The sequence below is a fragment of the Suricata suricatta genome, chromosome 16 (assembly GCF_006229205.1).
Source record: "Suricata suricatta isolate VVHF042 chromosome 16, meerkat_22Aug2017_6uvM2_HiC, whole genome shotgun sequence".
NCBI lineage: Eukaryota > Metazoa > Chordata > Mammalia > Carnivora > Herpestidae > Suricata > Suricata suricatta.
This window is the reverse complement of record NC_043715.1, coordinates 46,832,962-46,845,566: the sequence shown is the minus strand read 5'-3', so window position 1 is coordinate 46,845,566 and position 12,605 is coordinate 46,832,962. Positions and strand designations below refer to the sequence as shown.

At 59.9% G+C, this 12,605-nt stretch overlaps 2 protein-coding genes across 2 annotated transcripts in view; both read right to left on the bottom strand.

Moving 5' to 3' along the window:
• The window catches only part of GSK3A (glycogen synthase kinase 3 alpha), a 10,038-nt gene extending 9,473 nt beyond the window's left edge, over positions 1 to 565 (bottom strand). Inside the window, exons 1-2 of the mRNA XM_029924298.1 lie at positions 561 to 565; positions 118 to 261 (exon numbers count right to left, since the gene is read on the bottom strand). Coding sequence (XP_029780158.1) covers positions 118 to 261; positions 561 to 565 — 149 coding nt within the window. The remainder of the gene's footprint in view (positions 1 to 117; positions 262 to 560) is intronic.
• A 4,339-nt stretch (positions 566 to 4,904) lies between these two features.
• ERF (ETS2 repressor factor) lies at positions 4,905 to 11,799 on the bottom strand. Its single transcript, XM_029926645.1, has 4 exons — positions 11,629 to 11,799; positions 6,982 to 7,216; positions 6,490 to 6,605; positions 4,905 to 6,383 (listed from the first exon to the last, which is right to left on the bottom strand). Exons 1-4 carry the CDS (start codon positions 11,648 to 11,650, stop codon positions 5,089 to 5,091), a joined length of 1,668 nt encoding a protein of 555 aa, XP_029782505.1. The 5' UTR covers positions 11,651 to 11,799; the 3' UTR covers positions 4,905 to 5,088.
• Positions 11,800 to 12,605: the final 806 nt, after the last annotated feature.

Genomic DNA, 12,605 nt, shown 5'->3' with positions numbered 1-12,605 from the left:
GCTGCTGCCGCCGCCTCCCCCGGGCTCTGGCCTCTTCCAGGCCGCGCCGCTCGGGCTCCGGCTCCGGCCCAGCGCCCGCCGCGGGGCACGTCGGGAGATGCAGTCCGCCTGCCCTACGCGCCGCCGTCGCCGCCCTCGGTCCGCACAGAGAGCCGCGAGGCACGCCGGGAAATGGAGTCTGCAAAGGCTTCAGAGTTCACCGCGGGGGATGACGGGTCGCGCTGCACGTCAGGAACGAGTCCCGAGCAGTAAGTCAGCCGACTGTATCGACGGCGGACTCTGAAGCACTTTCGGAAGCGGAGTCAGAGTTGCACACTGACTCCACTGCAGCAACTGCGAGCCCTAGATGTGCTTAAAAAATGTAGTAGTAGCCACTCTTTCGGCGAGCTTTGTAGGCCCGATGCACGCCGGGAAACGGAGTCCAGACCCTCATTTAGTCTATTGGCTGTTCATGTCTATCCGTGCCAGGTGCACTGTGGGAAATTGAGTCGGCGCTGGTGCATCCGCAGATATAGGACCGTGAGGCAAGCCGGGAAATGGAGTCGTCGCCACGCCCTCACCGCATTGCAGGTGTAACGCTACTTCCAAAGCACGCCGGGAAATGGAGTCCCAGGGTGCTCCCTAAGCACCAAAGTGAACACTGCAATTATGGAGATAGGCTAGGACATAGAATAGGTACGGCGTTCCTCTGCATCGCCAACGCGATGCCGCAGTCCCTGCCGGGAAATGTAGTCAACACCAAGGCTTCAGAGTAGTTGCTACAGTGAACTTGTGTGTCTTCTGGGAAATGAAGTTCAAGGCAGCCTCCCCGATTGACTGAGGGGGAGGGATCTACCAAGAATCCGAAGCATGCTGGGGAATAGTCCAGTCCTGACCCTTTGTAAGACGAGACTGCAGACGCTTGCTGGAAAGTGGAGTCCAACCGGTACTTTTTGTGGGGGGAAAGCGCGGGTGGAAGGTGAAAGACCTCAATCCCCCGAGGAGACTGAAGAATGTCCAACACCTCCTTCCCCTCCCCCAGGTCCCAAGAAAGTGCCGAAGTCTGTCAGGAGCTGCGGGAAAATGGGAGCCCAAACATTCCAAATTCCAAGTTTCCACAAATCAGGAAGGAAAAATACCCCGCAAACGACTTTTGGAAACAAAGTTCCTGGTGGTCTCTCAGAACAATAGCCTTTAGATACAATCTAGCTTTTTCTACCAACGTGAGTTGCACCAAGAGACTGAGACGAGCATTAAAAGAGGGGGGGGCGGAAATCTGATGTGAACCCTTTTTCAACGTCTTGCGTTCTCCCGCTTCCTAAGTTTACAGGATGCAGGAGGGCCCAAATCAAGGAAGCCGACTGCTAGGTTTTGTGCACGGACTATGTTGCCCTATTTATCGACTAATAAATACCCGGAAGGACACTCACTGTCCCCAGAGGACCCTGGGAAACGGAGTTCATGTGAGTGAGTGAGTGAGTGAGTGAGTGAGTGAAAGTGGCGGGGGGGGGAATACTTGGAACTAAAATGAAATCATCTTCAGCCCCTCCTGCCTGGTAGAATAATGGGAAATGTAATCTTTAGACTTCACTTTAATTTTTTTTAATGTTTTATTTATTTTTGATACAGAAAGAGACAGAGCATGAGAGGGGGAGGGGCAGAGAGAGAAGGAGATACAGAATCTGAAGCAGGCTCCAGGCTCCAGGCTCCGAGCTAGCCGTCAGCACAGAGCCTGACGCGGGGCTCGAACCCACGAACGTGAGAGCTGACCTGAGCCCAAGCCGGAGGCTTAACCGACTGAGCCACCCAGGCGCCCCTAGACTTCACTTTAATTCGAGCCTGTGTTCATACTAACTGTCCTGCCTTTTCTGAACCCTGAAGAAAGTTTCGTCCACTAGATGTGACTGCAGTTTCCTGCGGACACCGAGCGGACAGATAGTATCGCTCAGGCCTCCTCGGACTACATTACCCAGAAAGCAAAGCGCGGACATACTTCCGCTCCCTTTTCAATGACTGCAGCTGCATTTAGAACAGTCCGGAGCGGGTGTTTCTGGGAGTCGTAGTTTTTCAATCAAACGGTGATTGCTGCCCTCTGACGGCAGCTCAGAGATGAAAAGCAAAAGTCTCCACCAAGCAACCCCGGCCTGAGAAATCCAACACTGGACCAACAAGGCCTAAAAGGACAGCGGTGCGGGGCGGGATGGCCATAAGTCATGGGACATGCGCAGTGGACGGCGCGTGGGCAACCTCCAGAAGAGGATTGGGGTCGGTGGGAGTCTGAGGGCAAGAGTCTTAGGGAATTTTAACAGGATGTTTGCAGGGGTGAGAACGTTTGTTGAGGTGAGAACGTTGTGCTAAGACAGATTGTCCGTGTCTGTGAGGGGCCAGTGGGTGTCCAGAGGTGCCCAGGAGAGTCTTACAGGGGACCAGTGGAGAAGTCACAGGGGTCTTGGGGGAAGGTCTGTGAGACACCAAGAAACTACTGCTGACTGAGGGACCTGGAAGGGGTAGTGATGTTTAAGAAGCACCAGGAAGGAGTATCAGGGGCCTGAGGGGTGGGTCTGAGTCTGGAGGATTACAGGCGTGAAGAGAGTCTCTGAAGCATTGTGAAATCTACAAAGGGCTTTCCACTGGGATGTGGACGACATCAAGGGTGTGGTCTTGCAGAAACTGAATAGATTTTTAGATTTGGGTAGGTCATTAAAGATTGGAGGAGCTGCTGGAGTTTTCAAAACTAGAGGCCACCTGTGACATCCCACTGGGTCAGAATTGGGGGCAACAAGTCTGACCTAGAGAGCAGTTCTAGAGCCGAGAACTTCTTAATCCATATTGGGGCTGGTTAGACGTGTTCTGAAGGCACTGAAATCAATCGAGCTAAGACTACTTGTCTGGGGCCTCCTCCTCTCCCCGCAGTGATAACATCCCCCTCTCTCCATCACACCACCACCACCAGCAACTCAGTTGCATCTATGTTGCCAGGAGACATGCCTCATCCCAACTTCCAGAAATAGCCCAGTGGCCCCCACCCCAGGGAGTGACTTACATCACCCAGGAGAGGGAGCAGTTGCCCACAGGCTGCCAACGGAGCCTCGGTTTCCTGCCAGTACCCCAGCCCTGGATCTTCTCTTCACTGCCAATCTACATCATCTGGGACCACCCACCCAGGCTGGCAGGAAATGAGGGTGAAGCCTGAGTAGATAGGAGTTGCCAGTTCCTTCCCCCTCAGAGTTGCACAGGGTGGAGTTTCTCCGTGAAGCCTGTCCAACAGGCCTGAGCCCTCAATTCCCACCTCATTTCTTAGCTGTGTGGCCTTGGGGAAACTCCTTCCTCTCTGGGCCCCAGGCACCTCACCTGCACTGAAGGGGTTGGGCAGTCTCTGAGGACGCTTTCAGCTTGAATTGATTCCTCCTTCTGGTTCTTTTATCCCTGAACCAAGCTCTCCAACCTGAACCTCTGGCTTTATGAGCTCACGTTTTAGATCCTATGATATTGAAATGTTTGTCTAGATCCAACCGTCCTGGCCTGAGGAAAAGGGAGTTTGTTGGAAAAACCCAGTCTTCAGAAACAGACCTCATTCAGAGTCCTGGAAAGCTTTAGGGCCTTGGGCAAGTCATTTAACTGAGCTGCTTGCCCCCACCTCACTAGATGTTAGAGATAAAGCACTGCAACTAACTAGGTATTAGGTACTTGGGACACAGCATGTCAATCAGTAACTACCAGGATTAAGCCTGTCCCTTTGCAACTAGCTAGCAGAGGATGGTCCCTTGGTTTGACACAGTGCTGAGGTACCTTGCAAGGTCTACATTTCAAGAGCTGTTGCAAGCTTATTGCCAAAGTCCCATTCCAGAACATGAGGACACTGACAGGGAAATACACAGAACCAGAAGGGAAAGGCATTTCAGGTGATCAGAAGAGCAAGGACAATAGTGTGGTGGAATCTAAAGTGCTTCCAAGGACAAGCAGGTCCCCACAGAATAGGGGAGCTGTCAGAGGGCCAGAGAATGCCCAGAGACATTTATCATCAGGCCCTGGGGGTTATATGCCCCTGAGGTCAGATGGTTTCCCAGGCCTGGATTTGACCCATGCAGATGGGGTTAGCCCTTCTGGCCACAGATACATTGGAGAGCCAATCTAGGTTCCTGTCTTTCAGAATCAAAGGCTGTGTGACCTTTCAGTGACTGTAACCCATCACCCAGGACAGATTGCCACATCCAAAGGTCCAAAGTTTTATTGTTTTGAATACATTCTCCAGCAGCCCCCCAACTTCCCTCCCCTCCCACCCTCTGTCCCCAATACAGAATAAGGCTTGACCACAGACCCCCACCCCAGGGGCCCCAGCTAGGAGGCAGAGAGGGCTTCCAGTTTGGTTTCAGGGCACCCCCTTCCCACCCACCCCCACCCGCCTGCCTTCGTGCTAGTCCTAGGAGCAGCTGGGGGTGAAGGGGTTGGACCAGTGCTGGAATGGGGGGGGGGGGCAGTGGGAGAGGGATAGCAGGCACTTGTAGAGATTTGTGGCCTATGGGCGGCACCCCTCCCCCTCCTCTGCCCCCCAACCCCCAACATGGAATTTTTGGTTCATCATAAAATGTCCCTCCGTCCCCTGCTGCAACCCTGTGGGGTATGAGAAACCCAGGCACTCAGGGCCCCTGGAGGGGCAGGGAAGGCAGGATCAGGACTGACGATGTACGAGAGTGGAGAGGGACAGGGACAGGAGGCAGAGAACAGGGAGGGAGACAAGGCTTTTACTTCCTAAGCGATTGTAATAAAAAACGTTCCTGGGCTTTGAGGCTGGAGCCTCAGTTCAAATATAAATTCCCCAGAATGGAGGTGGCCCCCTCGACTCCCCCCCGCCCTAACCCCACCCCACCACTTTGCCTGGAGCTTAGAAACCCAAAGATAGGGGAAAGCCCCCAGCCCTGGATACCCACCCACCCTCACCATTAAAAAAAAAAAAGAAATTAAAAGTTTTATACAAAACATAGGGCAGGAAAGGGGAGGAGGCAGGGAAGACACCAGAGAGCTGTCCTCACCTCCAGGGCTTGGGGCGGGGGTTAAGGCAGCAAAAGAAGCATGGGAGGTGGGGGGACCAGGGCCCCCTGCCCACAGCCCTCAGGAATCTCGATGCTCCAGAGAGAGCTGGGCTGTAGCATGCTGGAGGTCAGAGCTCACTCGCCTTGGGGTGAGTGGCCCCCCGGCCTCCCCAGGCCCCTCCCCTCGCACCTTCTTGTCCTCACCCTCATCCTCCAGGGCCCCAGAGGGGCCCCCACCCCCCTCCAGGCGACAGTCTTCACTCCAGCGCCGCTTAAAGCGCAGCTTGAGGGGCATGCACTGTGCTGCCCCCGGTGCCTCGCCGGGTTCGGGCTTGGGGGGCGCAGGTGGGGCACGAGGGGTCTTGAACACCTCCCCGTCTTCCTCATCCTCATCACTGATGTCAGTCACCTCCACCTCCTCAGACTCGCCTTCCGAGATGGGCTCCACCTTGATCTGTGGTGGCGGAGGCGGTGGGGCCAGCGCCCCTGCCCCCTCCGCCAGCCCGCCAGAGCTGCTGCCACCACCAATGCCAATGCCACTGCTCTTGTCAGCACCCGCCGGAGCCTTCTCCCCAGTTGCCCGCTGCCGGCGTCCCAGTGGGGGTGGCTGGAGCTTAAACTTGAATGGGGAAGAGGAGGAGGAAGAGGAGGACGAGGCCGAGGAGGGGACCGGTGGGGTCTCTGGTGCCATGGGTGGCAGCGGGCACTTGTCAGGGCGCTGGGGTTGGGGCACCACCAGCCCAGGGTAGTGCAGGAAGGCGCGGGGACTGAGGTGGTAGTTGTAGACGCTTTGGGTGTGGGCCTGCAGGTACCGTTTCATGTCCTCAGGGCTAAAGGAGAAGTGGGAGCCTCCCCCTGAGCCACTGGGGCCCCCACCACCACTGGGGTACATAGGGCTCAGCGTGGGTGAGGGAGTGTAGGCCAGGTGAGTGGGCGTCATGGGCAGAGCCGGTGAGAGCTGAGGGGGCAGTAGGGAGCCAGGCCCGGCCAGAGGAGACACAGGGAAGGGGCTCAGGGGCTCAGGGCCACCCCGGGGCCGGGGGTAGACACGGAAGACGCCAGGGTCATGGGGCAGACGTGCCAGTGGGGGCCCACGGAAGGCGCCCAGCTCCGGAGGGCCTGGCGGTCGGGCCCGGGGGTCCTCTCCTAGTGGCTCTTCCAGTTCTGACGTGCCATCACTACAGTCACTGACTGAGCCTCGACCCAGGCGTCGGGCCACCACAGCCGAGAAGAGGGAGGATGAAGATGAAGAGCAGGCCGGTGGTGAGCGGGGGTCCTCCGTGGGAGACAGCACCTCAGAGGGTGTTGAGGGAGGAAAGCGAAAGTGGCTGCCACCTGACGGCACTGGCGGGGCGCTCTGGGGCACCGCACCTCCTGGCAGGAGAGAGGAGACGTGGTGTCAAGGCACTTGACCCAGCCTGGACATACACACAGACCCTCTGCTCCTTTTGAACTCATGCCCACCAGTCCCATTACTCACCAGCCAGCCCCACATCGATGAAAGGGTAATTAACCAGCACCAGTTTGTTGAAGTTGAACTTGTAGGTGAACCTTTTCCCCTTGGTCTTGTGCAGAATACGTTTGTTGTAATAGTAGCTGTTGATGTAGAAACCATCGAATAATCAGTCAACGGGACCAGAGTCTAGACTCCATTTCTGGGCATGCGTTACATGCTGCTCACAAAGAGGGACCAAGAAATCTGGGCCGCCCAAGAAAAATCAAGTGCCCAGAGGAATGAAACTAGCTCTCCCCTGAGGCTTGGGGCCAAACTAGACGCCACGCCCAGGACTGTATTCTCTCTTCAGGACACCTCTAGCTGATAGGTGGGCTCAGAGAAGGATTAAGACTTACCCAAGGTCACACAGCTACAATTTGGCAAAGGATCAAACCCAAAGCCTATTCCCACGGGTTATGGGCTCCCCAAACCAGCAGGGGCTATCCATATCTGCTCAGGGCCCTCTGCCCTCCTCACCGCAGGGCCCGGCTCAGCTTGTCATAATTCATCTGGGGCTTGCACTTGCGGACGCCCCAGAGCCGAGCCACCTCATCAGGGTCCTTGATGACGAATTCTCCATAGTCCCCCTGCCAGGCGATGACACCCTGGTACTCCTCCTTCCGCAGCAGCTCCAGGATAAAGTGCCACAGCTGGATCTGCCTGGAGCCAGGGGACGACTCTGGCTTATAGGCCCAATCTGGAAAGGCAAACCCTGGGGACGGGAGGCAGGGGAGTGGCCCCGGGTCAGGACGCCGAGTCCTGCGCTCCAGGTCCCCTCCCAGGGTCCACCCTCCTACCCCACCCTCAACATGGGGAAATCCGTCTCCCCTCCGCCAAGTCAGGACCTTGGTTAGAGGGAGACAGTGTGTCTCTGTGTAAGGGGGCTAGACGGGAGTCGGGGGGGGGGGGGGGGAAGGGAAGCTGGAGCCAGCTCCAGCGACACCGGGAGAAACAGGAAACCGTCGGCGGCGGGTCCCGGGGCCAGTGCCAGGGGGCCAGGCACCAAGCCAGGCCGTCGGGCAGGGCTGCCAGTGGGGGAGGGGCAGGAAGGGGCACACGTGGCCAGCGGGTTGGGGGGAGCCCCCCCAAACCCCCCCACTCCCATTCAGGGCCAGTTATACCCCTCCCCCAACCCAACCCACAGTTCCAGTCCCCTCCTGGGAACATAACACTGTCTCCCAAAACGTACCAGAGCCCTACTCCCACCCCAGGACCCGATGATTTTTTTTTTTTCTTAAAAGGACCAGAAGGGGTGGGGTGGGGTGGCTGGTTGACGATGAGGTCAGCGCTTGCACACACAGAGGCTTCTGTCTTCCCTGGAGAGTGAAACCCAGACTGTCTGAGAGAGCCCCCCCCCCCACCACCGAGCCCTAGACCCTCTGTGCTGCACTGCCCTCCCCAGACCCAGGCACATGGACCCAACCTGGCTGGAAGGCCTCAGCCCAGGCCTGCAGATTGAACAAGCAATGCTACAGCCCATTCCCCCTTCCGCCTTCTCATCCTCAGCTTCTTCCCGGCTCACCTGCCTACCAGCCCCCAACATTAACCTTGGGTAGAGGTTGGTGGTGGGCTGGCTGGTCCCTGGAGGAGGTGGGCAGCCTGGGAGGGGGTGATGGGGGGGGCTGCGGTTGTTGTCATTTCCCAAACCCCCGGGTAATCAGGGGCCATCAATAATTCAGCACTAGGCAGCCGGTAATGGAGGGGTAGGAGGAGGGAAGGGGAAGAAGAGAAGGAGGGGGAGGCAGGGCAGGGGCCCTGGTGCCACCAGAGGGAGAAGGCTAAGGTGGACAGTTAAAAATGGGCGGGGTCCCAAGTCACAGTCAGGCCGCCCTGGTCAGCCTCTGGCCCCTGGCCCTGGCTCAAGCCCCAGATCAAGCAGGTGTCATCCAGGGCAATGCTGAGTCTCCCTCAGAAACACCACTGCAGTCTGGAATCCAACAGGGGGTACTTCCCCTTGGAGACACAGGGGTTCAGCAGTTCTTACTCCCACTGGGACCACCCCTTCTAAATCCAGAGCTGATCCTATCTCCCACAGTAACCCAGCTTCCTGAGCCCTGGCCTTGGATAGAATGGGATGGCCAACATTCCCCTCATAGTCCCTGCCCCATTCAGAAATCCCAGCCTCAAACCAGCCCCTCAGGGTTCCAAGGATATGACCTCCAGCTGGTCACAGACCCAGAGTCCTACACCAGCAGCCCCTGCTCCATTCAGAAGTAACAGCCCTTGACAATGCCTTCTTTAGGCTGCAGCATCCATAGCCCCACTCCTCTCTTAGGAATCTAGGTGTTCACCCCGTCATCCTCTCCCTGCGGAGGAATCCAGGTCCTAGGGTCTTCTTCTGGGGCCAGAGTCCCTTGAGAAACCAAGTGACCAAATCGCTAGCTCCACGTACCCTCTACTCCCTCCAAAAAACTCCTACCCCCCATTCAGGGCATGGAGCCCCGTGCTTCTCCCACCTGAGCTCCAATCTGGTTCTCAGACCCAGGTTGGGGGGGCAACGCCCCCCGAGACATTAGTCTGGAGTTGGGGGGGTGTACTGACTTTCACCCTCCCCCCAAAATTAAAGCCACCCTTTCCAGCCCACCCGCCCCAGCCCCAGCCTCCTTGTCCCGGTAACCAGGCAACGTGTGTGCAGCGACAGTCCTGGGAGCGGGGGAGCAGGAGGCTAAAAATAAACTTTGCAGAAGAGGAGTGAGAGAGACTACATGCAACACAAAGGGAACTCGGAAGGGAGGTGGGGGGCTCTGGAAAGGCCTCAAGCTGCATTCTGGGGGCTGTCCCAGGCTGCCTCGTTAACCCCCCGCTTCCCTGACCAAGCCCCCTCTGGGGCTATATGACCCTGGATCCCACTCTAGGCAGGGACCCTCCCCACTCCCGGGACCACCCCTACCAGGCTTTCCTCATCGGACATGGCATACATGAAGGCCTGTTCCTGGCTTTGGGGGGAGAAGAAGAGCGGGGGTGACGTCAGGGTGTCTCAATGGGGCTCTGTTCCCCCGGCCTTGAAGCCAGGAGCCAGGAGCCAGGCACGGGCAAGGGGAGCATGTGTGAGTGTGTTGTGTATGGTTGAGTCCACGTGCTTAAACAGGGAACCTCCTGGCCTGCATCAAGAAAGCTTGGAGGAGAGGACTTCTGGAGCATGGGGGGACAGTGATAGAAGGAGCAAGCAGCTGACACTGAGAGAAGGGCTCAGGACACTTTGAGACAGGGTGGAGAGGTGGCAGCAGACAGACAGGAAGGGCTGGGATGGCAGGGTCCCAGAAGGCACACCTGGGTCCCACAGAGGCGGGGTAAGGATTCTCCCAGACAGACTGGAAACCTGGGGGGGGGGGGGAGAACTCCTGGGCACCCCCCAAATTCTCATGACTGGCCAAACTTTTTTTTAGAGACCATGGGGGTCGGAAGAGAGGGGTGGTGGTAGAGGAAGAACACGCCGACCTCCTGGGGGGCCCTACCACCTCCCCCACTCCAGGCAGCCCTCGGTGGCGCCAGAGCCGGGAAGAAAACAGGAAGTGGGAAACAGCCGCGGCAGAGAGAAGAGGGGCCAGGATGGAGGATCGGATGGAGGGGCGTGCAGACGGACAGGCGCACGGATGAACCGATCGAGAGGCCATTCCAGGCCCCTGCCCCTTCCCCCAGCCGGAGAACCCACACGCGGCTCGGCCCGAAGACAGGGCTAGGGGAGCGGCCCAGCCGGTCCCACCAGGCAAAGGCCCGTAGCAGGGAGGGAAGACGAGGCGGGGTTGTCTGGGCGCCTAGGCCCCCTCCTTGGGCGAGGAGAGGCTCCTGCTGCCCCCAAGGCCCAGCAGCCCTGGAGCCTGTGGGAGCCAAAGAGTATGTGGGACGCACGTGACTGACCCTACAGCACTCCGCACCCCTGCCCCACCCCCTCGCCCCCCTCCTCGGCCCCAATCCCCAGGCGCCGGAGCCCGGCTCGGAGCCCTTTAAGAGCCGCCCCCACCCGCCGAGCGGGGGGGCGGGGTGGGTGGGCCGGTCGGGGCACACACCCGCACACAGGAGCCCTAGCCGCGGCCGCCGCCGGGGGAAGGAAACAAGTTTGAACAGCGGCGCCCGGCCCCCTTCCCCCTCCCCCGTCCCCGCCCCAGGCCGGATTCCGACAGGGTAGACGGGCAGGGGGCGGCTGGGACCCCTCCCCCCAGCGCGCTCGAGCGCAAAGTCCAGCCCGCGCGAGCCCGGGGGCGGCGGGGGAGGGGAGGGGGGAAAGTCCGAATGGGAGGGGGGTTAATCCCGCTGCCCCCCGCCCGCCGAAAGAGGGGGGGAGGGGAACCTTGGCCCCTTAAGGAGGAGCAAGTTGGCGGGGAAGAGGGGGGCGGAGGGAAAAGACTGCCGGTTGAAAGAGAAGAGCTGGATGGGGGGGCGAAGGGGGAGCCTCTGCGTCCCCCATACCTTCCCCACCCTCCTCCACCTCGGGGCCCCGGCCGCGCGGGAGGAGGGTACCCAGGTCTCCCCGGAGCCACCTTAAAGCCGCGCGTTCTAAGATCGGAAACAAAAAGTTCCTTTTTCGAACGTTCGGGCTGCGCTTTGGAACTTTGCGACTCCGCGCGGGCGGGGGAGCGAGAAGCCGGCGGAGACGGGCGGGGGAGGGGCGGCGCAGCCCGGACCCCGAGTCCTGGGCTCCGCAATCACGCCCTCCTCCTAGAAGCCATCCCGTATCCCCCTCTAAGCCGGTGCGGGGCACGCGCCGACATGAAGGTCATGGGCCGGACCGCGCAGCGCAGAACCGGGGATAGCGGGCCCCGTGGAGAGCCCCCCCTACGCCCCGCACACGTCCCGGCCCCCAGAGTGCAACGTGACAGAACGACGGGGAGGGACCCCGCCACCCCCGTGATCCCGGGAGTGGGGGAGAACCCAGCTTTCGGAGTCCAGCAGGAAGAGGACCAGGACTCGCAGCTCCCACACCACTCCACCCGGACCCAGGAATTGGGGGTCCCATGCAGCACCCCTCTCTCGCGCCACGAGAAGCAACAGGTCTCGAGTGCTTGGGGGTCCCCCAGAACTGAGGATCACTCCGGCTGCCCCAGAACCCTTCAGCCCCCCAAAGTTTCTCCGCCTGGTTTCCCCGGGCAACAAGTCTCCCCCACACGTGCTGTCCCCCGCCCCCACCTGTGTCCGCCGGGGTCTTCATGCTGGGGGGCCCGGGGCTAGGCGCCCCGACTCCGGGCCGCAGCTCCCGGCGCCCGCGCTGCCCCGTCCCGTTCCGCGCCCGTCGGGCCGCCCTCGGCGCTTCACCCGGCCTCGCCTCTCAGAGCCTCTCCCCTCCCCGCCGCCGACTCCCGGGTTAATATCGCACTCCGGGGCCGGGACGCCCACGCCCCCCGGCCGGCGACGTCACCGCCGCGTCGCCATGGAGACACTGCGCCCGCCCCCTCCCCGCGCACTCACACACACACACACACACACACACACACACACGCGCGCGCGCGCGCACACACGCACACAGATACAGACACACACACACACACACACTCGCCGGCGCGCAGCCACTGAGGACCGGCCGGCTCTGGGCTTAAAGGGGCCGCGCGACGGGGGAGGAAGGGGGGAGGGGGAGGGGGAGGGGGTGGAATGGGGTCCTGAGGGTCATGACCCTTTTCCGCAGCCCCTAGTCGGCGGATAACTTAAGTCCTCCTCGCTCGCGACCTGTCTCCCCTCCTCCTCTCCTGCCCACTGCGGAAACCAGAGTTTCTTTTGGGAGCTTGTAAGAGGGGAGAAGGGGGGGCCTTGTGGAGGGGTTCAAAAACTTTTGAAAGGCATGGACCTCTCGGGAGGGGGCAGAATCTTCCCTGCAGGGGGGCAAGGGCAGGACCTCGGAGGGTGATCAAGACCACAACACTTCCCACCTTGGCCTTACCCTGCACCCGCACCCCCCACCGCACAGCCCTGAGCCTGAATGGGGGCAGCTGTCCAGGGGTGGGGTGGAATGGGTGGGAAGCATTTCCCAGCATCGGAAATAGGGAGGCGGCAGTGCCCTCTGCTCCTCCGGGGATGGGGTCTCAGCCTTCCAGATAGTCCCAATCCCAGCTGGGGAGGAAGTGACCAAAGAGAATGCGTTTAGGAGCATCCCCCCCACTTCATCCCCAGGC